Genomic DNA, 25,446 nt, shown 5'->3' with positions numbered 1-25,446 from the left:
GCCAAATGATCATCAAAACTGATCTTGACGATACCCTCAAGATATTAGAACTACTAAGTAAATACAAAAAGCGCTTTGTCACTAAAAATCATACCTCATCAAGATGAAATAAATACAGTAACAGGAACAGTGAGAACCAGTGTGTTTACAAGTGCCTCAAATGCCAAACTCTTCCATTTATACCAGAAATTAGAACAACTCCCAAGAAAGACTGAGGAATTGTCTGCTTGATTCCTTGGAGGTCTTTAAAATGGGTTGGGAAAGTGGGTTTGATTTTGGTGCCATTTTACTTAAACATAGGGATATAAACTTGATGACCTCCCAAAGTCACTTTGAGACCAACGGCTTTATCGATTCGAAGAAGGGAACAGTTTCCTTTTGCCTTCGAGGGAGGTTTCTGTCCCATGTCCTCAGCCAGGATGATGAGTTAGTATTGGAGGGTGATGGCACGTGGGCCAGCTACTAGCAGAGGTGAGTATGTGGCTCAGTTCCGATCTGGAAGTTTCCTCCCCTTGTGCAGTGAACTGGGGCCAGTGCAGGGGTGGGTGTCATCTTTAGTCAGCCTCGAAGGCGCTGTTGGTAGCTCCCACATACTCAGACTTCTTCTTGTGCCTGGTCCACATTTTCCGGAGGATGCTGGGCATGCCGCAGGGAGCACTTCCTGTTAGCGGGAGGGAGGCTTCTGCTCCCTGGGGGAGGGTTGGAAATTCTTCAGTCATCTTCTTGAGATGTCTGGATCTACAGAAAAGCCGAGGTGGGCAGGGAGAGTGGTCATTCTGCTGAGCCTGTTAACTGTTGCCCCCCGACAAGTGTAGCTGGAGCCCCTGGTCCTCCTGGGCCCTTATGACCTGTGACCACGTGGAAGGTCACTGTGGGCCTCACGCAGGAATGACACCCCTCACCCTACCCTAGGGGGTCCTTGCATGCAGAAGGGAAGGAGGTGGACCTGGGTCCACTGGCACATGGATCTTAAGTTCTGCTCTTGTTCCAAACTCTACTCTCCCACCCCTGCCCCACCCCTCAACCTGAACGATTTTGCTGGAAAGGTCAGACGTCACCAAGCGTCAGCTCTTGAAAGTGAATCAGCCCTGGGGCTGAATCTGGCTCCCACTTACTCTATGACCTCAGTGACTTGACCTCGGCCACCCTCAGTTTCCTCACGTGTAGAATGGAGATAATTTTATCTAACTCTTGGGGGTTTTGTGAGGAAGGAAATAAGACTGTATAAAGCATCCGACACGTTGTTGACCTCAATAAACATTCATTTTCCTCCTCACTTGCTCTCCTTTAGTGAAAGAAGTGGCCGTTGTTTTCTTTTCTATAGCCAGGGTCCAGGGAAAAAATGACATGAGAATATCTACACTCAGGGACAAAGGGGCCATTTAGAAGAACGCTTTGCAGTAGAGGCAAACGGCTCATTTCTTGAGGGGGTTCATGTTTGCTGTTTGCTGCAGCCGTCAGCAGCAGCCTTACCTGCTCAGAACAACTTGCTACCAGAACTTAATGCAATTGAAACTATACTTTGGGGACTTCTCTGGTGGTCCAGTGGCTAAGACCCTGTGCTTCCAATGCAGCGCCTGTGGGTTCTATCCCTGGTTGGGGAACCAAACTCCCACATGCCTTGAGGTGTGGCAAAAAAAGAGAAAGAAATCATACTTTTCTCTCATCACATCTCAATGTCGATTAATTAGTTTTTATTGTTTGTTCTAGACTGCATTCTTTCATCTAAAAGGGCTTCACACTGGCCTGGTCCTCCTTTAACTCCCTCAGCTTTTAAGGTGTGCACCCCTTGGGCTGCTATGATAGCCCATGGTCCCTCATCTGTGAGCATGTCACATGTCCCCAGGCATGTGTCGTTCCCATTCGCGTTCCTGAAAAATGATGCAATCATTGGTGCAAGGTCTCCACACATTATCTCATCCAGTTCTCACAATAACCCCTCGAGAGGTTATAATCATCCCCATTTTTTGGTTTTGTTTTTAAAGAAATGAGGACACAGAGGTCTGAATAACTTGTCTGAAGTCACAGCAAGTCAGCAGCAGTGCCAGCCACACAGGCAGAACTGAGTCAAGAGCCCACACTCTTTGTCATCCCTGAAGCCACTTTCCTGCTCCCTCCAAGTCTGGAGGATTGTAGTGGGGGTGTGGCTATCTTCTTAGTGTTCCACTGAAGGCAGTGGGGTGGTCCTTGGGGGTGTGGGTATTGCTCCGGCTCTTCTAGCTGCTGGTTCATGAGCAGAGTTGATAGTAACGTTGTTGTTGTAGTTTTGTCACTCAATCTTGTCCACTCTCGCGACCCCATGGACTACAGCCCACCAGGCTCCTCTGTCCATGGGCCTGCCCAGGCAAGAATACTGGAGTAGGTTGCCACTTCCTTCTCCAGGGGATCTTTCTAATCCAGATATCGAATCCTTGTCTCCTGCATTGGCCGGCGGATTCTTTACCGCTCAGTCACCAGGGAAACCTTAATAGTAACAGGCAGGTCATAAATTTGGTTTGAAACCTTTGTATCTTATGTACTTTTTACCTGGGCAGGGGCCCTGAACCTAATGTGTGAGGCATTTCAGGAGCCTCTGCGTATGGCCTGTGATTGTGTGTGTGTGTGTGTGTGTGTGTGTGTGTGTTAGTCGCTCAGTTGTGTTGGACTCTGAGACCCCATGGACTGTGGCCCACCAGGATTCTCTGTCCATGGGATTCTCCAGGCAAAAATACTGGCATGGGTTGCCAGTTCCTTCTCCATGCCCTGTGATTAATTTACTTAATTAACCAAAATTCCTCCCAAATGACACTTCTCCAGGTCTAAAGAGTGGCGGTAATAAAGTAGAAACCATCAAAAACACTTGAGCTTAATCCTAGTGAAATAGTCAACGAAGTGCTACAGAGACCCAGGATTATAGCCCTCATTAGAAGGTCGTTTATGGCTTGCAGGGATTTTGTTATAGCATCTCTCCGGGATCTGTCAGCCAGGCCACCTGTTACTCTTCTGCACAGGACGGGAGCAGGTGGGGAACCCCTGGGAGCTTGCTGGAGGCACAGCACTTACCCTCTGGTCAGCACAGCTACATTCTCCGAGCCCGGGGCTGCCGCCTCCAGGACCGTGGGGGCTTTCACGGAGATCCGGGCCACTGGAGGCATCTGGGTTGTGAGAAGGGAGAGTGAGGTTGTTGCCCTGTCCCCAGTTCCCGCACTGGCTGGAGCCATTGGCAAGGGCGTTGATTGGCTAAGCTGCTGAACTGGCATCAACCTAGGGCAATGGACCTCACTCCGCCGTGGGCCCTAGGCTTCCCTAGGGGGGCATTCAATGCAGCACTGGACCCACCCTCGCTTCTGACTCAGTAGTTCTGATGTTGGCCTGAGAAGCTGCCTTTCTAACAAGTTCTCAACTGCTGCTGGTCCCCAGACCCCACTTTGGGAACCACTCACCTAGAGAAATGTGAAAGTGAGCAACTTATTCCAGCCTTAGGCCTCTGCCCCCCTAGTTCCCCCATGATCTGTGTCTACTTTGTTGTCAAATCCTGCAGGTTCTCACTTGGAAATGTGGCCAAGAGCAGTGACATTCTCCTCCACTGAGCCTCAGGGCCAGTCACCCCGGGACAGGATCTCCTTGTTTCCCACCAGACCTGCCCCACACCCCAGGCCCCTCCCAGATTCACAGGGTCTCCCCACTGAGGGCGGACTGAGTCAGCTCTGTCCCCTGCTTCATGCATGTGTGCTTAGTAGCTCTTTCATGTCTGACTCTCTTGTTATCCCATGGACTGCAACCTGCCAGGCTCCTCTGTACATGGGATTTTTCAAGCAAAAATACTGGAGTGGGTTGCCATTTCCTTCTGCAGGGGATCTTCCTGACTGAGGGATGGAACCTGAGTCTCCTGCATTGCAGGCAGATTTTTTTATCTGCTGCTCTTTAAGGCTCCTCAAAACAGGACTCCCCCTTATCTGCTTCTGTTCGCCCTACATGTCCCAGCGGGGCTGGTCCTGCCTTATCTGGTGCTCACCCACAAATCTGCATCCTCACCCAACCCTTCTTTCACTCTCTGGATTGAGCCTCATCTCTGCCTGCCCTTCAAGGCCACTTCCTCCAAGAAGTCTTCCCTTAGGGTGGTGCCCAAGTTGACTTATCTGCGTCGCTTGTCCTCACAGCACTGAATCCCTGTGTGTCATGTTTTGGCAACCCACCAATTCCGTGTCTTTACGCTTCTGTTTCCTCTGCTTGTGCAGTCTCCCCAGGAATGGATTGGCCTGGATCAGGGTCTGGGACTTAACCCTTTGCTGGCTCTCCTCTTAAAGGAGGTGGTGAGTGCTCAAGAAACATGTACTGAGTTGAGAAGGAACTGGGGGCCTGAGCAGGGCCAGGTCCAGAGTTTGTTCAGTCAGTGGATCTCCCCTTTGCTCCTCCACCCCAAGCCCCAGGGAAGGCTTAAGGTCACTACATTCCTGGAATTGCTGGAAAATTCCAGGTCAAGGACACCAGGATCCACCTTCCCCTGCTCTCCGGCCTGGCCCAGGGTTGTGGGCAGAGCCACTGTGCCACCTTGTGGCCTCTTGGGAGCTGTCCCTCTGGTCGTGCCAGTGGCCAGAAAAATCACTTCTTCCCCCTCTGTCCTCCATCCTGTTTCCTCCAGCGCATATTAGTGTCCAATCAGATTTGACTGTGTGGGCTCTGAATTGCTCTTCCCACCCTGGGATAGTGGGCCTCAGAAGAGCTGCAGGACCCTAGCCCCAAAGTCTCAGGCCCAGAGGAAAGGGTCAGTCATGCTGCCGCTTTGCCCTCTTGCTGCCCCTCTGTTGTGGTTACATCTCCATCACCACCCTGTCCCATCCCCTCTCTCTCTGACTTCCCGACTGCAGCTACCTCTCCAAGGGTGGGGGCAAGTTAATCCAACGTGATGGACTGCCCTCTTCCCCTTAGCCAGGGCTCGCTGAGGGCAGTGGTTCAAGCTGTCAAGCCTGACAACCTTCACTTTGTGGCAATAGCCAAACCACCCTGGGTTGCCCCTGGGTACCGGGTTGAGGCAGGGAGCTCTTGATTGTCCCATCGCTGCCCTTTGGGCAATTTTCCTAATATAGGGATGACCCAAATGAAATAATTGAATTAGATTTCCTGTCCATACCAGGAGCAAAGCACTCACATCTCTGCCCAGTCTGTTCCATAAAGACGAGCAGATGGCTGAGACATTCTCTCCAGTCTGTTCTAGTTCTCATGATGCATGAGTCTTGAGATCTGATGCCCACAGAGTCCAGGACGCCCAAGCTGACCTCTCCTTCAGCCACCACTTCACCCTTTCTCTGCTGACCCTGAGGGTACCCACGTTCCTGCCCGGAAGATGATGAGGGAGATGTGTTTTCACAGGGTGACGCTGAGCTAGACCCAGACACGCACAATGTGATCCCCCTTCAGGAAAGGACAAGCCATCCAACTAGGGGGTGGGTGCGCCGCAGGGGGCTTTTGGCTTCTTCAGGTGTCCTTGGCCGCCACGAGCCACCTCGCCCAAGGTCACCCTCTCCTGGGCAGCCCGCATACCATGACAGAGCCAGGGGAAAATATAAAACCTTGGTCAACTGGAGCCATCTCGGGCAACGCCAGTGGACGACACTTGCCTCAGTGCTCCCGGGGGAGGCGGTTCAGGGTTCCCTCTGAGATGATGGTGTTTTGTGCTTTCACTGAACTCGAGACCTTTGCATCTCTTTACCCCTATAGCTGCCTCTGGGAATCGGCCAGGCACCTCCACCCAGCGGGGACTTACCACAGAAACTGCCTCCCCCGCCCTGTGTGAGATGTCTGCTAGGTGATACCTTCTGCTTGCCTGAGAGCTGAATATAAGGCAAGAAAGAGAGCAGCAGCCAGTGGTGTACCACTAGTCGACAGGCTTTAGGAGCAAAGAACCCTCAGCTGCCCTTTTCTCATAATCCCCAGGCCTGGAACAGAGGACACTTGTTCTCCCTTCATGGCACAGATAGGGTGAGATGTTTAAAGCCTGGAAGATACAGCTAACCAGGCTAGATTACTTACCAGAGCTTTGCCATATGTTCGATTCCCACACAGATTTGCTGATTTGGGTTCTGACGTCCCCACTGCAAAGTTGAACGGAGGGGATGTTACTCGGTGGTGCTCTTCTGGTTCTGCATCAATTATATTGTTAGCGAATCAAATCACAAATGTAGGAATTTCTAAGGGCCTTTTTACTGAGTGGCAAACTAGGGTCAGGATTGGAGCGACTGTCGAGCGGGTCATCTGCATTAAATGAGACAATGTTGATGTGTCTTATACTCAGCACATCGCCCGACACAGTAAATATTCAAAAATATTTACTGGCACTCTTCAGGGGGCTAGAACTAAGATTTAACAAGATCACATGTGTGAAGGTGTTCAGGACAGGGTCTGCCTGTAGTAGGTCCCCAGAGGACGTGCCTTTAGCTCCTCCTTCCTTCCTAGGGAGTCATATCACATGACATTATCAGGAGTTAACTCTTTACAGCTGGGATGAATCATTTAACCTGCGCTCTTGAATGCACCTCTGTGAAAATGAGCCTTCCTCATAACGTGGGAGGATTGGAGGTTATCAGTGTCCTGAGACACTGGCCTGAGATGTATAAGTGGGAGCCTTCTTTCTGTGCCTTCATTTCTGAGGCCCGTGCTTCTGGGAATCCAGGTGTTGAGCTGAGTAGCTAGTGATGGGCACGAGGGAAGCTGGCCTTTGATGGAGTCCCTCCTGGGGCAGATGTTCCTGGCAGAGCCCCATCCTATCAGACTATAGCATAGAGAACACGCCCATGACCCCAAGGAAAACATCTCAATGCCAATAAAATGTAGTCACAGGCTACCAAGATCAGACCACGATGCGTCATGCTCTGGCATAAGTGATGACAGTAGCATGTATTTTTCAGTATTTACTGTGTCAGGTGCTGTGCTGAGTGTAGGACACATGAACATCATCTCATTTAATCCTCACTACAATCCTCACTCCTCCTCCAGTGTGCTGTGCTCAGTCATGTCTGACTCTTTGTGACTCCATGGACTGTTAGACTGTAGCTCACCAGCCTCGTCTGTCCATGAGATTCTCCAGGCAAGAATACCGGAGTGGGTTGCCATTTCCTCCTCCAGGGGAATCTTCCTGACCCAGGGATTGAACCCTCATCTCCTGCCTCTCCTGCACTGCAGGTGGATTCTTTGCCACTAAGCTATTGGGGAAGTCCTTACAGGCAGACATAATAATAGGTGAGGAAATGCAGTCTTTAAAGATGCACAGCAATTATGATGAAGCTGGGTGAGGATGACTTAGGGAATGGCAAGCTGACCTCTTTGGTTGTCTTGCAGGGCTAGGGAAACTTGACCGAGGGAACCTGTAACCCATTCTGGGAGGGGTTTTTCAGGCAGAGAGACTCAGGGAGGGCAATCCACAGAACAGTGTCAGGGAAAGTCCAGGGTATAACAGAATATAATGAGTGGTCACAGCTCAGGGTTGTTCTGTATATGGATTGGCGGGGACAGGAGTGTCACAGGAGGTGGCCCTGGAGAGGGAGCAGAGAACTGGGTCCTGCAGGGCCTTGGGTGTGGCCTGGAGGGCTGCTGGGGATGAGAGGACACAGTGTTTAATGCAGAGGGATAACAGATTCTGCTGTAGAAGGACCCTCCAGCAGCCTTGTGGAGGGAGAGGGCCTGGTAGCTGAGGACCAAGGTTGGCTGCTACACACCAGGGATGAAGGAAGTCTCACCCAGGTAGCCTGAGGTTGGTACCAAGAAGAGACGAGACCTATGTAGAAGCTGACATTGTCAGTGGTTGGTAATGTGGAGTAGGGGTGGGGGAGGACAAGATGGGAGGTTGGGGTCAATACCCCAGCGATTTGCTGGGAAGATGGATAGTGATCCCAGCTGAGAAAGGAAGAGAGGTTTAAAGGTGGAAGACAATCACGTTTGAACAAGTTGATTGTGAGACGTCCGAGGCCACCTTGGTGGAGAGGTTCCACCAGCCCAGGAGGTGGGGTGTCCCCTTTCCTGGGCACCTAAGTTTCACCTGCTCAAGGCTGCAGGCTGAGAGGGTTTCTCAGCTGGGCCTCTGCCTTCAGAGTCCTGCTATGTCTAAGCTTCCTCAGGGCATATTTCTGCTACATGAGAAGGCTGCAAACCCAGGAGCCTTCTCCTGTAGCTCAGGAGAGAACTAGGTCTCCAGATGTCAGATCCCCAAAACACATGTCCTTCTTACAGAAGGATGGCAGACTTGTGCCTGAGGCCGGTGCCCAGCCTTTCCGAGGGAGAGCACTGGGGCCTGGCTTTGACTCAGACACCCTCCCTCCCTCTCACCCTCCCCTGGAATCTGTCAGATTGTGGGAGCTGAGGGAGTTGAATCCATGCCCAGCTCAGTCTTTTTTTTTTAACCTGACTCGCACATTCCCTGCATGAGCTGACTGTCACATGTCGGGCAGAGTCTCCTCATTTCATAACTTAGTGTTCTCTCCTCCAGTCCAGGCTTCCACAGGCTGCTTAGGGAGAAAAGGAGCCCCTGAAACTAGACAGTTGGAAGACATTATTCTCTGGAGGGGAAGAGGCAATTAGCTGGGAAACCAGGAGACCTGAGATTTAATCTCAGTTCTGTTGCTAATGAGCAGTGTGACCTGCGGTAGGTCAGCTAGTTTCCATTTCCTCTCCTGTAGATCCACAGGGGGCGCTTGCAGAAATCTGTGGGCCTCCACCTTCAGGGTCCAATAGAATCACTGGGGAGCAGGCATGTTAAGACAGATGGCTGAACCCACCCCAGAATTTGACTAAACAGGTCTTGGGTGGGACCCAAAATTTGCATTTCAAGCAAGTTCTCAGGTGATTCTGCTGTTCCTGGGACACCCCTTTGAGAACCACCCATCAGATTATCTCTAAATCCTTGGTCATCAATATGTTGTCTTGGGTCAACATTGGCAGCATCATCTGGAAGCTTATTAGAAACAAAATCTGGGGCCCTACTCAGTCCTGAATTAGGCTCTGTATAAAAACAAGATTCCCAGGTGATTCTCTGGTACATTAAAGTCTGAACAACATGGCTGTAAATTCATTTTATGATTTTATGGAGAAGGTATTCTTTTTTTCTACAAACAGGCACCCATCCACCCACCCACTTATATATAGACAGAGAAAAAAAAATTATCTCCTCTTAATTTGCAAGGCAGATTGTGGTTTCCCTCATGCTTTCATTTTCTGTAAAAAAGATATATATGTAATCACTTAACTAGAGAATATAGCTTGATTTATGGGTTCTCATACTTAGGCTCGTAAAAACAGGATCAGTGTGTTTGTGACCAAAGAAACTTTAGAGATCTAGTCTAAGATCTATGAAGGAGGAAAGAGGGAAGACGGTTGGATGAAAAGCCATACTTGGTGGAGTCTAATTTCAGTTCTTGTAAAATACAAACTAGTTGACACTCCAAAGCTTTGAAAAGGACGTCCAAGACTTTTTGAGTATTTATGGAGTTAGAAATATGAATAACTATAGGCTGTGGGCATAACAGAAATAAACTAAACCAGGAATTAAAGGCAAAACACAATCAAGACTTCAGCAAGCTAGACACAGATTCCTATTTGACTGCTGGAGTGGGAACCATTTTTAAAAATAGTGTGGAAGGTAAGACTCTTTCCAACTTTCAAAACAAATTTGTCTCTAAATTCTTTTTATAAATTGTTGAAATAGTTTAAGCCATTCAAATTTAAAATAGTGGGATTTTAAGATGGCAGTTGATGAGTCTGTATAATTTCACACACACACATACAGCATAATGCTGTATGAAGTAAGTTTCTTTTACCTCATGAGTCGTGTCTACACCGGTTTCCTCTCCCCCAGAATAGAGTGATTTTTATCTCCTCCTGAATCCCGCAGGACTGCCTCTGGAGCTAGGTGGTAGACGAGAGCATCTTTGCTCATCAGGCAGACCCAGAAGCCAGTGGTTTAAGGCAGAAGGTGTTTTGCGGTGCGGCGGTGGGTGGGGCCGAGAGCAGGTGCGTTCAGAGCGGGACCAGCATGCACTGCGGAAGGCGGCGGCCTTACCCCAGCCACAGGTGCACCGCTCACCTGGCCTGATGGAGGACCGCGCCGTGGTGGGAGCAAAGCCAAGCCAGGACCCAGACACCGTGGCGGCCGCTCTAAGTGGGTCACTGCCCCTCAGGGAGGTCCCACGGACCGCAGAGCCGGGATGCACCTACCAGGCCTGGCGGGAGTCTTGGCGGGATGGGGACCCTGCAGCCGCGGGTTCTGGAAGCGGCCCGACCTGCGGCCCTCACCGTCGCGGCGGTCGGTGCGGTGCGGCAACAGCTCCAGGGGCCGAGGCGCGTAGAGGTCCGACTCGATCACCACCTGAGGGGAGGAGGAAGGACCTGAGTCACCAAGCCTGGGACCTTGTGCCAACATGGAACTGCTGGAGCTGTTGTGGGGAGCAGTGACAAAACCTGAGGGAGACTGGCCGGAGACAGTGAGCCGTTGTATTGAACTCCAGCAAGTCGAGGGGTACCACGGAGCAGGAAGATGAGGCTTCTGAGGGTTCCCCACCAGCTGTCCCTTCAAAGAGTCAGAAGCCTGGGCCCTCAGGCCCCCCAGTAGAGGCCGGCTCCCTGCCTCAGAGCCAAATATGGTTTAACAACAGGACAGGAATATTTTGGCCACCTGATGGAAAGAGCTGACTCATTGGAAAAGACTCTTGGGAAAGATTGAGGGCAGGATGAGAAGGGGGAGGCAGAGGATGAGATGGTTGGATGGCATCACCCACTCAGTGGACATGAGTCTGAGCAAATTCCAGGAGACAGGGAAGGACAGGGCAGCCTGGCATGCTGCAGTCCACAGGGTTGCAAAGAGTCGAATGCGACTGAGGGACTGAACCACAAAAACAACAATTTGAAATGGGGATGGCTCTGGAAATTGGGGTCTTGCAGCCTTTGCATCTCAGTGGGAGCCCTTGTTCATGTAGACCGTGGCTTTTTGGATGCTCCATCAGAGAGACCGAGGGAGAGGACTTGGGCCCCACCTGACACCCTGGTTGTAAAAAGAAAGAAGCTGTTGGCAAGTGGAGCCGGCATGGTTCCTGGATACTCACACTTCCTCCACTTTGCAGAATGCCTGTGTCAGGTGGAGCTGTGACATGAATTTCAGTGACTTGTGGCTGATAAGTGGAAATTCTGGCAAGCTAGAATAGAGCGCTACATGCTGAAGTGTTTTCACTAATGATCACCTGCTGAATAGTTGTTTGGGGAAAAGTAAGAAGAATACCACTTTTATCAGGGTCCACCAAGATGGGCCTTTAAAATTAAAACAAAAATATTTAAATTATTGAGATAATTTAAATGTAAAACTTTGAGATAAATAGTGCTATATTTTATCTTAATTTGGGGGTGAGGTAACAAAGGGAATCTTGACAGCTTTTGGGTCTTATCTTGCCTATTTTTTATATATAGCTGCAAATGACAGTGGGCTCATTCAGTCCCGTGAAGCAGGTTAGAACCTCCAGCATTACACAGCAGCCTCTCTGAAGTTTGGATTCACTCTTTCTCTTGCTCACTTGCTTCTTCCTTGCACAGACATACTGAGAGGGCACGTTTGTGTTAGATCCTGGCACGGGGTGTATCTTAGTGAGGTGGACCTATCTCAGCCCTTACAGTCCAGGCTTTGATGAATTCTCCTCTGTTGTCTGCAAAAAGCAATTGTGGTTGAAGCTGAAGCAAATAAGACTGAATTTTAAATATTATAATGTGATATTTTATCTTAGTGGAGGAAATTTGGACCTTTAATAAATATCAGGCCACTAGGGAAAGTGGATTCATGACCACACTTCTCATACCAAAATGAGCATCAGACAGGTCAAAGATGAATGTTAAAAAAACAAAAAACTAACACAAGAGTATGGTCCAGTATAGCATTTTTTACAGATGATAGGGAATTATCCCTGTGTACATAAAACTCTTGCCAATCAATAAAGAAAAAAACAATAGAAAAATGGGGCCAGAAACCAGCTGGCAATTGATAATAGACATACCAGTGGCCAGTAAACATGAAAGGTGCTGGACAACCATAATTAAATGTAAATTAAAACAAAGTTGTCTTTTCTCCTATCAGATTGTTAATGATGAAGAAGATGAATCTCCATTTGGGGTCATGCAAACAGGCGTTCAGACCCCAGGTCTGGTACTTTGAGACTACATGCGATGGGGTCATTCTCTGGATCATCCTTGCTGGTTGGGGCACAGTCACTGCTGGTCGTTCACAGAGATTTCAAGAACACAGCAGGCTCTTCCCTCATGTTGTCCGTTTCCTTACCAGTGAGGAAGGGGAGCTATCATTCTTTGCTTCCATTTATCACAAATAGTCCTTTGCTTAGAAAATTAATTTATCCCCAATTTAGTCATATCTGGCTTAGGAAATTAAATCTTCTCAGGCCCATTTTGGGAACTAGACTCATTTATTTTATGCCTTTGGAGAAAGCTGATGATAATTCAGGACCATTTAAAACTAGGTCCCTTTCTCCTCTAGGCACTGCTGGAAGTGGGGTTTTTCCCTAATAATTTTAAATATTTTTTTCCACCTTGGCTTTATTGAGGCATAATTGACACATATAGTTGTATACGTTTGAGGGGTACAGTATGTTGAGTTGACATGTTTATAAACTGCTAAATGATTAGAAGGGAGGTGTTTCTGCTGGATTTCTAGCAAGCCTTTTCTAGCAAGCTGGATTTCCAGCAAGCCTGGGGCAGCACTCACGGACCCTACAGAAGCAATGGGTCCCCCCCGAGTGTGGCCTTCCAGGTCAAACAGGAGAGATGTGAGCCCTGTTACTGGCATTAAGACCTTTGACTGTCGACCCCGTCCACAGGTATTTTAGATTTTACTTTCCTTCTCCCAGCATTCCTCTAATGAGGAGTAAAAACTGGTGTGTTTTCCAACCCATTTTGTAGAAGAAGGAAGTAAGGACATGAAAGCCTGTGAAGTCCAGGGGGCAGCCTAGCATTTCCTTATCAGAAAAGGATTCCCGTGGCTGATTCATGTTGATGTATGGCAAAAACCATCATAATATTGTAGCGTAAGTATCCTCCAATTAAAATGATTTAATTGGATTCTTTACCATCTGAGCCACCAGGGAAGCCCCAGAATACTGAAGTGGCTAGCCTATCCCTTCTCCAGGGGATCTTCCCCACCCAGGAATTGAACCAGGGTCTTCTGCATTGCAGGTGGATTCTTTACCAGCTGAGCTACCAGGGAAGCCCAAAATAAATAAATTAATTTAAAAAAAGTTCCCTTTGAAGAACAAGAAAGGCCCGCTTTGCAGTCCCTTCTCTGCACTGTGGAGGGGAGAGGGGGAGAAGGAAGGGGGAGGGAGAGAATGCAGAGGCTTCAGCTATTGGGAAGGGAGCCCCGCTAGATGCAAGTTTCCTGGGGTGGGGATGAGGCTGGGTTCTTCCCAGGTCACAACCTAGCGCCCTGGCCCTCAGCAGGTTATCTTCTTGGCCCTGAAGGATGCCAACACAGCAAAGGAAAGAGGAGAGGCCTCACCTCAGGAGATTTCCCTTTCTCAGCTGGCCTTGTGCTTGTGTCTCACGCCACACAGTCTGGGATGCTCTGAGAGGCCTTGGGACAGTGTGTTAGGCCCATGCCAGGGAATGGACAGCTGGTTCTGAAGGCTCCCAACAGTCTGGCTTATTCTCTGGTCTAAAGGACCCAATTTAAGTTCCTTGCTGCCTCTAGTTTTAGAACAAACCGATCTGAGAGCACGCTGTTTAGCAATCTGAGCACAGGGGTGAGACTGGGGAAGGGGCGAAGGGGAGACCAGTGTTTAATGTTGGGTTTTCCTTTCTGAGGTTAGAGAATTGCCTGTTGAAAGTAGACAATGAACTCATGTAACAGCTATAATCTGGTAAGTTGATGCTTCTTGGATTGGCTCATGTCAGAGACCTTGGGGGCAGGTAGGGAGTCATAAAGACAGGTGGGACCTAGATGATGGAGGATCATCATCATTAGGGGCTGATAGGATCAATAACAAAGCTCTAGCTCAACTTTCTAATTTTATACACAGGGAGGGTGAGGCCAAGGGGAGCCCTGTGTCTTCAAGGTTCAGACCATGGTTTCATGAGTCTTAAGGGAGTGCTGACATCCAGGTAAGAATTTTCAAGCGCAAATTGTTTGCATGGTGCATTTTGAAAAAATCAGATCACCAGAAAGAAAAATCAGATCCGCCCTTCTCCACAAGATTGAAATCTGGGGCGAAAGTGACATTTGCAGTCTTATTCTTCCATCTTTTCTGTGGTGGTGCCACTGCTTATTATGAACAGGCTGTGAATCTTGGTGCCAGTGGCTCCACTGAACTGAGAGGCCTGATTGACCCATGCTTTAGTGTGAATCTATTCTTTTAAGCTACTCTTATGTTGTCTATAGCATCAAGGATAATCAGAATGTCAATTGTTGTTGTTGTTCATTCGCTAAGTCGTGTCCAACTTTTTGTGACCCCATGGACTGTAGCTTGCCAGGCTTCCCTGTCCTTCATCATTTCCCAGAGTTTGCTGAAACTCATGTCCATTGAGTCGGTGATGCTATCCCACCATCTCATCCTCTGCTTTTGCCGTCAATCTTTCCCAACATCAGAGTCAATAACATTGCCTAAGAATCAGAGGGGGTGCAGGGGAGAAAACTACCAAAACTGTCTAGAGAAGGGAGAGTGTGTGACTGTAGAAGAAGATGTAAATTACGAGTGGTCCACAGAGGGAGAAACTGCGGCACTAAGAATGAGTCAGAGAGGAAAGAGATATTTGTAAAGGAGGAAAACTGACATGGTATGGTATAGCCCAAGGGGTGAGACTAGATGCAAATAAGAATTTCAGGGAAAAGTCGTAAATGCTGGTATGTAAGAGCAATTGCAAAAGACCTTTCCTGTCTTTTCTAATTTGAATGTATGGCTGAATGTGAGTTTTATGAGCAGAGGATGAGTCAGGCAGTTAAGGGAAATCAGAAATTCAGAGGAGAGCTCAAAGGCCAGAGAGTGTTATTAAGCTGTCTTACCTGTAGGAAGATTGCATATTTGAAGACAAGATCCTAACTTCTGTTTTATTTGATTTTAAATCAAAAGCAATTTTTTATATGTATTCATATACTTGAGTCATTTTTTTCTCAAAGTAATAATATTTTAGAGAGGGGGACTCATAAACTATAAACATAGCAGTCTTTCTCAGAAATTTCCATTCCCAGGAAAGCTGAGAGCTTGGTTCTATGGAGTTTTGATGTTTAGTCGCTAAGTCATATCCAACTCTTTGTGACCCCATGGACTGCAGCACACCAGGCTCCCTTGTCCTGCATTGTCACCTGGAGTTTGCTCAGATTCAAGTCCATTGTTATAGAGCCTGGCTGAAGTCAACTGGATGTTCCAGGAGGCAGTGCTCCATGTTTTGGGGGCTTCCTATACCTCATGCCCGTGTGGCTTCACCTCTACCGTGGAGAGTTGTCTTCTTTGTTTAGGTTCTGAATCCCTTGAGAAATTTCTTCCCTAGGACCCTATATACCTCCTAAAAAGTATGATTTAGTTTCCATTTTATCATCACAGTTCTGTCCTTATAAAGCTAGTAGCCATTGGTATAAGCAGTGATTCAGACACAAACATTGTTTACGGATAGGAATTCAAGGCAAGAACTTGGTTGAGAACCAAACATTCCTAATTCCCAAAGGATCTTCCCTGAGTCATGAATCCAGAGTCCAGATATTTCTTAATTTACAATGGAGTTACATCCTGATAAAAACCCCCAAAATATCATAAGTCAAAATGCATTTTATACAACTAATCTGCCAGACATCACAGCTGAGCCTGCCTTAAATGTGCTTAGAATACTTATATCAACCTCCGCAAAATCATCTCGCACAGTCTATTTTATAATTAAGTATTGAATGTCTCATGTTATTGGTTGAATGCTGTACTGGAAGTGAGAAACAGAATGGTTGTCTGGATGTAGAATGGCTGTAAGTATATCCTGTTTATCCTTGTGATTGTGTGGCTGGTGGAAGGCTGTGGCTTGCTACACTGCCCAGTGTCACAAGAAAGTATTTTGTACCATGTATCGCTAGCTTAGGAAATAATCAAAATTCAAAATTTCAAGTATGGTTTCCGAATGCATTTCATTTTGGCACCATAGTAAAGACAGCAGTCATGAAAGTCAAGACATCATACATCGAGGACCATCTATAATGCCAAACTTGAATCTGTTCTCAAAGTCAAAATTACCTACAGACAACCCCTCCCTTTTCCATTTTTGGGGACACCTGCTGCTTCTTGAAACTCAGGAGCTCTGAACTTCCCTGGTAATCCAGGGGTTAAGAATCTACCTGCCAATGCAGGGGACATGGATTTGATCCCTGTTCCAGGAAGATTCCACATGCCATGGGGCAACCAAGCCTGGGTACCACAACTACTGAGGCCTGAGGGCCTAGAGCACATGCTCTGCAAGAAGAGAAGCCACTACAACGAGAAGCACATGAACCTCAACTAGAGAGTAGCCTCTGCTGGCTGCAAGTAGAGAAAGCCCGTGTGCAGCAGTGAAGACCCAGTGTAACCAAAAATACATAAATAAATAATTTTATTAAAAAAGAGCACTTTTCTTTCTAGATTGTGGGCTTAACTTTTTAGGGATCATGAGAAATAAGAATTCTTGCCTTACAACAAAAAAACCCCATCAAAAGCCCTTTCTTTCTTAATATATAAAAATATTCTCAAAGGTCATTTTAAAAAGGGATATACAAGTAACAGAAAAGTGAGCAAAAGACATGTCTTTTACTCATAGGGGAAAATATCAAAATCTATGAAAAATGATGTTAATAATTAAAGAAATGCAAATTAAAATAGTTTCACCTATCAGATTGTCAAAGAATAACAACATCGATGCCATATAGTATTGGTTTAGCTGTTGTGGTAAAAGTACTTTAGAACAGTTGCTAGGAATTTAGCAATGGCTATAAATCCCATGGACAGAGGAGCCTGGTAGGCTACAGTCTATGGGATCACAAAGAGTCAGACACAACTGAGCGACTTCACTTCACTTCACTTCATAAAATTTTTTCAGTGTTTATATCCTTTGAGCATTTTCTTTCTTTTTAAAAATTGACATACAGCATTGTGTAAATTTAAGTATAAGGTGTTGGTTTGATGACCCAGCATTTTCATATCTATGAATTTACCCTCAAAAACATTTGCAGAAGAGCATAAAAATACATTCAAGAATATTTCTTGTGGCACTACTTTAGTGGAAAAATGCAGAAACCCCGTTTATTGATGATTTGGTTAAATAATCTAGAAAACTTCAGATTAGGATTGAGTGAAAAATTATAGTACATTCATACAATGTCATACAACCTCTAAGAAGAATGGGGAAGGTCTGTATGTGATAATTGGTATGTAAAGATTTTAAAATTTATTTAGTGAAAAAAGTAAATTGCAAAACAACATTATTGAGCAATAAAGTGTGGTAACTGTATATTGTTATATGAGAAATTTTCACTTACAAATACTAGTGTTTATTGAATGCTCAGTATGTGTCAGATTTGGACTGAGAACTTGAAAGAAAGTGAAAGTGTTAGTCACTCAGTCATGTCCAACTCTTTGTGACCCTCTGAACTGTAACTCTGTCCATGGGATTCTCCAAGCAAGAATACTGGAGAGGGTTCCCATTCTCTTCTCCAGGGTATCTCCCCAACCCAGGGATTGAACCCCAGTCTCCTATATTGCAGGCAGATTCTTTTACTGTCTGAGTCACCAGGAAAGCCTGAGGACTTCATGTGTATTAAATCATTTGTTCCTTCCAATAGTTCTTGGGACATATTCTCCCATTATCCCCATTTTAACATTAACAAAGTCAAGTCCCAGAGTGGTGGGGCTGTTTGCCCAAGGTCACAAAGCTAGAAATGGATAGAACTGAGATTTAAAACTAGGAAGTGGATAAGAACCAGGTAGTTTGACTCTAATCTACATACCTAACCACGGTGTTCTTCATCTTCTCAGGATTTTTCTGATACTATATTTTACATCTTTTTAGTGTTTGAAATTTTGTAATGGGAACATACTGCTTTAGAAATTTAAAAAGTAATAAAAGTATATAAAACAATGACTGAAACCTAATCTCATTTCCAGGACACTTAAAAAGTTTTTGTTTTTGTTTTTTTTTTTTTAATGGAGAATAGGATTTTAAAAATTGAGATCCTTAGAAAATGAAAATGGTGTTCTACAAAAAAATTGTGATAGAAATAGAAACTCCAGTGTAACCAAGAGGGAACAATTAGCCCTGAAAATAAATCTTTTTAAGTACAAAGATGTATTGAAAGCTTTTGTAAAGAAATCTGTAAGTAAAATGAGAAATTCACAGGCTCTAAAGACATGTAAACTAATTTTAAGGTAATGCATGTACTTATTAAAGTAGCAAAAAATAATACCAAAACATGAAAGCCAAATGTTCGTGAGGTTGGAGGTAAATGGAATAGCATTGTTGGAAGCCTGGCAGTTGTTCAGAATTCCTGGTAATATGGGACAAAACTGTAAGCAGAAAGCATCTTTTAAAAATCACTGTTATATTGTCCATTTTAGCACAGTAGTAGGAATGCCAATGATGGGTGGGTGAAACTCTTCTTTTACTTGTTAATTCTACTTTGAGGCCTATGCATCACAGAATTAACCCCCAAGAGTATTTTGTACAAATAAATTTGTTGCACTGCTATTTATAATAGTGAAAAAATGGAATATTACAAATGCCAACAATAGGGGAACACCTAGATCAAGGATGCTGTACCCAATCATGGATTCTGTTTAAGAAAAGAAAATGTATATGTAAAACAAAAACTATCTGATGCAAAAGTGAGTCCGGTTCAGAGCTTTTTGTTATCTGGTTGACATTTGTCAGTTGTTTTGATTAAGTGGACAATGGACAACACAGCAGCAACCTGGGCTACCGAAAACCTTTCTGGTTGTTAAGAGCGTGAATGGAGTAGGGCATGTGAAGAAGCTAGACATTGCTTTTTAAATGAAAGTCAACAAAAAGGATCAAGACTGAAGTTTTCTTACATTCTTGGTTAAGAGATGTTGAGAGCTTTTGACTCTTCTTCTGGCTGGACTGGTCACTGCAAAGAGAGAGAAAGGAATTGTTTTAGAGAACACCTATGAGGCTGAGAGCTTCCTTGGTGGCTTAGCTGGTGAAGAATCCACCTCCAATGAGGGAGACCTGGGTTTGATCTCTGGGTTGGCCTGGAGAATTCCACGGACTGTATAGTCCATGGGGTCGCAAAGAGTCGGACACAACTGAGCGACTTTCATTTCCTATTTCCTGAGGCTGATGCAGCTACAGTAGCAATACTTAGAGGGTTTGTACCTGGAGTGGCACAGGGCACAGGAGAGGGGGGATGGGAAGAAAAGAAGGATGCAACTGCAATTTTAGATGTTCCTTGATCAAATGCACCAAAGTTCAGAGCAGTACTAGTCATGATAGCCCAAAGGTGAGTCATTAACAAATGGATAAACTCAATGTGGCACAGACATACAATGAACTATCATTCAGCCTTAAAAAAAAGAAAGAAATTCTGAAACTTGCTCTAACATGGATGAACGTCAGACTGGAGGAAGGATGGAATGGAGGGTTATTGTTTCATGACTACAGAGCATCAGTTTGAGAAGATGAAAAAATTCAGGAAACAGACAGTGGTGATGTTTGGACAACAATGTGAATGTACTTAATGCCGCAGAACTGAACACTTAAAAATGGTTAAATGATAAAGTTTTTATAATGTACATTTTACCACAATGAAACAACTCAGAGTTGTTTCATTAGCCATAGAAAGTTCCTTGGTTGGGAAAAGGTGTGTATTTGGTTGGAAGTGGAAATACCCGGGCATCTCTTTTGCACATTGATGTTGAGTGACTTAGAAGTGAAATCCTGCCATGTCATTACCCTGCCTGGAATGGAAATGACTTCTTGTCAGAGGTCAGGTAAGAGCTCAGGTGAGAGCTCTGTTGGTGTTTTCTGAAGAGTGAGGGCAGCCCTGAAGCCAGGAGAGCAGGGCACTTGTTGAGCCAGGGGTCTCCACTCCTTTCACTTCAGTGTGAATCCCAACTTGACCACTTGCCAGTACTGTGACCATGGGTCAGTGACTCATCCTCACTCCCTGTCCTCATCTGGAAGATGGGTATGGAATTCAGAACCACCTCTGAGGGCTGTGTGCTGGCATGCTCAGTCGTGTCTAACTCTTTGAGACCCCAGGACTATAGTCCTAAGGCTCCTCTGTCTATGGAATTCTCCAGGCAAGAATACTGGAGTGGGTTGCCATTTCCTCCTCCAGGGGTTCTTCGCATCCCAGGGACTGAACCTGCTGCATTGGCAGGGGAATTCTTTATCCCCGAGCCACCTGGGAAGCACCTCTGAGGGCTGCAGTGAGGATTAAAGGGACTAATCTTTATCAAGTCCTTAGCCTGGTGCCTGGCAGAGTGAGTTCCCAGGCTTCAGTGGTAGTTATTAAGATTCTCTTTCTCTGCAAGGTAAGGGCAGGTGGAAGGAGACTGTACATCCATCAGGAGTTCTCTTTCTGGAATTTTCTCCATTTCCTCCTGCCAGTTTCCCTTGCCAACTCTGCTCCACTGTTGTTTATCCCCAAGAGAATTATTCTGAAGGCCGTTCACCCTAGAATTAAACCCACTAGTGTGCTTCAGGAAATAAGTTCTGGTATAACTTCTTGGTAAAACCACAGATTTTTATCTTTTATGTTTACTGTGAATTGTGCCTGTGAAATCTTTCCCTCTAAGGGCTCCCCTTCTCTCTGGGAAGTGAAAATACACACTTGTCCTCAGTTACAGACTTGGTCTCTGTATTGTGCCTTTTAACTACTTAAACACCGTAACACTTGCTGTTGCCATATTTTTCTAAGAAATTAAGATGGCTCAGCTAAAAAATTCGTAGATTTAGGTTGAACCCAGTGTGTGTGTGTGGAGAAGGCAATGGCACCCCGCTCCAGTACTCTTGCCTGGAAAATCCCATGGACGGAGGAGCCTGGTGGGCTGCAGTCCATGGGGTCGCGAAGAGTCGGACACGACTGAGCAACTTCACTTTTACTTTTCACTTTCATGCATTGGAGAAGGAAGTAGCAACCCACTTCAGTGTTCTTGCCTGGAGAATCCCAGGGACGGGGGAGCCTGATGGACTGCCGTCTCCGGGGTCGCACAGAGTCGGACATAACTGAAGTGACTTAGCAGCAGCAGCAGCAGTGTGTGTGTGTGTGTGTGTGTTGGAAAGAGGGATATAATACAATCATAGGTGTGATAATGGCTCACATTGGCCTTTAGTAGGTGATGGACGGCTTCTTTCCTTATTCACTTCTCATAACAACTCTGTGGGGTTGGGTCTCTTCATTAACTCTATTTCATAGGTAGATACTGAGGGTTAGGGTTACACAGTTGGGGTAGTGGAACACAGCCTCTGCCTCTGAAATTTTGCTCTGTGAATGTTTTGTTCATTGCACGTTGAATATAGTAAACAGGAGCATTTGGGAAAGGACACACCAGGGAGAACTATAACCCTTGTTAGAGAAAATCAAACCAACCTGTATTTCTGCAGGCAGGGAAAGTGGGAATGGGATGAAGAGTTATGAATCTATCTGACAAACAGTGACTTAGGAAGACCTGGCAGGCACCGTCTTCTCCCACTGAGAGCCTGAGGCTCTGGAGAAGGTGAGAGGAGGCAAATCAAGGTGTAGGAAGAAGCAGGCTTCTTCCACTGACAGTCTAATATAAAACTGTAAATATCCCTTTCCCAGAGAACAGCTTCCTGAGCAGTGACATGACCATGAATACTGATGACTGGTTTAATACCCGGAGGTGGCCGTGAATAAAAATGGCAAGAAAGAAATTCAGGGTTGAGTATTTATCTTTGACTAAGCATATTCATTGCTGTAAATCTGGAATAAAGAGAGAAACTACATTGTAAGTGAAGCATTGGATTGGCCAAAAAGTTTGTTCGGGGTTTTCCATAGCATCGTACGGAAAAATTCCCTGAATGAACTTTCTGGCCAACCCAATATTTAATGGTGCTTACTACCTGCCAGGTACTGTTCTAGACGCTTTACATGTCTTCTATATCTCAATTCCCACGCCCCCCCCCCCCCCCAATAACCTCAGGAAATAAGTTCTAGTTCTTCCTTTTTTATAAGATTGGAAACTTGGGCCCAGAGAGGTTGAGTGCCTGTCCAAGGTCACACAGCACACAAGTGGTGGTGGGTCTCTTGATGAGCCTGCTAAGCAAATGGATTCAAAGGCCCTGTTTTGAATGACTGTCTTCAGGTGAAGTATGACCTTCCTCCTGAATTGTATAAGTTTTTGATTTAAAAGGGCCATTCAGCTTTGAGGATTTTCTCCCTTAAAATTTTTTTAAATGGAAAGCATTTATAGAAAATAGGCATTTTAGCATTTTTGTATATGCTTTCAGTTTGTTTTCTCCTCATGCAAAAGAAATAGCAAACGAGAGGGCAGGTTTGGTCTCCTTTTTACCTACCTCTAATTCTACTTTCCTCCCTCTCCAGAGCTACTAATCTCACTAACTTGGTGTCTTTCTGGCCTGTGGGTTTTTTTAATGCTTTTCTCTAGATATGTGTGTATAAACAATATATAGTACTGTTTCATATTTCCAAATTTAACAATCTTTAGCCTGCTTTATTTCCCTTTCAATGTTATGCTTTCAAGTTATTCATTTCTGTAAATAAAAATAGAAATCACTCTGTAAGTGATGTATTTTATGGTGCTTCCTACCTGCTGGGCACTATTCTAGATGCTTTATGTGTTTTGTTTATATCTCCATTTCCCCCCATATTAACCTTGGGAGATGAGTTCTAGTTCTTCCTTCTGTACGAGATTGGAAACTCAGGCCCAGAGAGGTTAGGTGTGGACCTGTGTCCACACACAGGGACCCAGTTCATCCCTGCTGACTGCTGTGGGGTCTTCCAGAGTCTGATGACACCACCTTTAACCCCTTCCCCTCTTCAAAAACATGTAGGCTGCTTTCAGTTTTGCCCTGTGAGCATCCATGTATATTTACAGGACTGGAACTGCTGGGTCAGAGGGTCACCTTTGACTTTTCAGGTACCTTCCAAAATCTCCAGACAGTCCCAACTTCAGCACATGGGCAGACTCCCCGGTTCTTTTTCCTTCCCCACTAACTGGCAATAAATGTCTAAAGCTGAATTTATGTTCTGCTGGTTGTCTCTCTGTGGCCAGGCTGGGTCCCTCCCTGCTCCCCAGCAGTGGCCCTCTTGATGGCTGATATGGGAAGAAGAAACGAGTTGTTTGAACAGAGGGGTCACTGCACCAGCAGACATTCTGCCCTTTTCATTCAGTCTGACAGTGAGACCCGGGGCTAAGCCGGGGTCCTGGGCTCTCCCAGCAAGACAGGGGCTGCAGGGAGAGCGCAGGGGCGGCAGGACAGAGAGCCGAGTCGTGCAGGTGGGGCGAGGGAAGTGTCCAGGGCCACAGAACCCTGCCTGGGACTGGACACCGTTCCCCTCGGAGCAGCAGGGTTTTACAAAGTCACACCCTCTGGCAGTGCCAGTTGCAGGTTAAGTTTGGGAGCGCGGCCCTGGGGTCTGTGCAGAGGCCAGCCTGGGTCAGGGCATTCTTGGACCACTTCATTGGATCACTGCTAGCAGGCTCCCTCCTCCTGTTTCACGGCACAGTGAGAAATCGTACTTTAGAGCCAGCTGTTTCTCAGTTCGGAACCTTCTTGTTCCCTGGAGAAGAGTCTCTCTCCAGCTGCCCTGGGAATTTTATTTTCATCCCTGTTTCCTACCTAACACAATGGTTCACTGTCAGTTTTACTCAGCATATTGGGTTTTGCCAGTATCGAATTCAGTGTTTAACTGCCCTCCTTTCCCCCTTGATGGATTGTTTCTCAATGACTGATGTGCGTCCATGCCCTCTCCCCTTTTCAGAAACACCCACAAACACCATCACAACAGAGGCCATCCGACCTCAGAGACCTGAGGGTAAACGTAGTAAAACAGCACGTGCCTGTCTTTTACCCTCTGACCGAAACAGCCACATTAAGGAAACAGTCAAGGGCAATTTTACTCACCCTTGGAAGGAATCACGGTGGTGAAAACTTCTATATTTTCATCACTGCAGCTGTAAATCTGATGCATCGTTTCAGCCTTCTCTCCCCAAAAGTGCCCGGGGATGGGAGGCCTCTCTCTGAACCCCTAGTCGCGAGGTCTCCTAATCCGATCTGGCTCGGGGATCATTGTGCAGTTCACAAAAGACAGGCTGGTGCTGTGATCTCATTTCATTCCAGAGTCTTCACTGCAACATTTTCTAATCCCATCTGTCTTTTTTTTTTTTTTTTATGAATCCTATTATTGCAAACCTTTGATGGAGCCTAGTGCTTCAGTCCCCTCCCAGCCAGGATGTATTTAACATCTTTATTTTGCTGTGCCTGCTGCAGTGGATTTGGAAGTCCTTTGTGAAGTGGTGATGAAGTGAAATCGCCTACTCGGTTAGCGCCAAGCGTGGCTGGAGGATGATACTGAAAAGGAAACGTGATTTTTGGTACTGGCAGTTCCCCTTTTCATTTCAGAAATGAAGAGCCTTTTTCCCCCTCCCCTTTCCAGAAGAACTGGCTATTCAGTAATTTGTCATGTGTTAATTTGGCTTCCTTCAAAGTTTCTATTTTAAACAAAAGGGCTCTTCTTCCAGAGCGTTCTTGCCTCATGCCAGTACATGACAAGGCTGACATTTCTAGAGAGCTGTGTGCTTTTTGCATCTCCTTGTAGAAACCTGCAAGTGCTTGCAAGGATGTGGTAACAAGCAACGTCTGACACTAGAGATACCTGACTACAGGGAGGTTGTATTTTCATTATCCTAAATATCCTATTGTTATCTGTATATTCTGTATATCTTGTATTTTATCCTATACACACACACACACATACAAATAGGTCTATTATGTCAAACCCATTGGCTTTCATTGCACTGTTACAGATTTATTTCTTCATACCAATAATGATGGTGATGTAATATTTATAAAATTTATTTTATTGAAGTATAGTTGATTTCTGCTGCACAGCAAAGTGATTTAGTTATACATATATTCTGCTTCATATTCTTTTCCCTTATAGCTAATCACGGGGATATTGAATATAGTTCCCTGTGCTATGCAGTAGGACCTTGTTATTTATCTGTTCTATATAGACTAGTTTGCATCTGCTAATCCCAGTTAATCCATTCCTCCCCCACCTCCCCTTTCCATTGGCAACTGCAAGTTTGTTCTCCATGTCTATGAGTCTGTTTTATAGATAAATTCACTTGTGTCATATTTTAGATTACACATATAATTGATATCACATGGTATTTGTCTTTCTCTTTCTGACTTGCTTCATTTCATATGGTAATCTCTAAGTCTACCTGTGTTGCTGCAAATGACATTATTTCATGCTTT

The 25,446-nt window shown here is 45.8% G+C and overlaps 1 protein-coding gene across 1 annotated transcript; it reads right to left on the bottom strand.

Annotated features, from left to right (window-relative positions):
* Window positions 1-554: 554 nt before the first annotated feature.
* VXN (vexin) lies at window positions 555-24,154 on the bottom strand. Its single transcript, XM_052652019.1, has 6 exons — window positions 24,088-24,154; window positions 19,047-19,102; window positions 10,183-10,333; window positions 6,010-6,071; window positions 3,043-3,134; window positions 555-738 (listed from the first exon to the last, which is right to left on the bottom strand). The coding sequence occupies exons 1-6, from the start codon at window positions 24,152-24,154 to the stop codon at window positions 555-557; spliced, it is 612 nt and encodes a 203-aa protein (XP_052507979.1).
* Window positions 24,155-25,446: the final 1,292 nt, after the last annotated feature.

This window comes from Budorcas taxicolor, chromosome 14 (assembly GCF_023091745.1).
Source record: "Budorcas taxicolor isolate Tak-1 chromosome 14, Takin1.1, whole genome shotgun sequence".
Lineage (NCBI taxonomy): Eukaryota > Metazoa > Chordata > Mammalia > Artiodactyla > Bovidae > Budorcas > Budorcas taxicolor.
Note: the sequence above shows the minus strand (reverse complement) of the source record. Positions and strands in the feature narration are given on the sequence as shown.

Coding starts and splice junctions, on each gene's coding strand:
- VXN (XM_052652019.1), bottom strand. CDS start 24,154: ATGCATCAGATTTACAGCTGCAGTGATGAAAATATAGAAGTTTTCACC. Junction 6,072..10,182: donor CAAGACTCCCGCCAGGCCTG/GTAGGTGCATCC, acceptor TCAACTTTGCAG/TGGGGACGTCAGAACCCAAA. Junction 739..3,042: donor GTAGCTGTGCTGACCAGAGG/GTAAGTGCTGTG, acceptor GCTTTTCTGTAG/ATCCAGACATCTCAAGAAGA.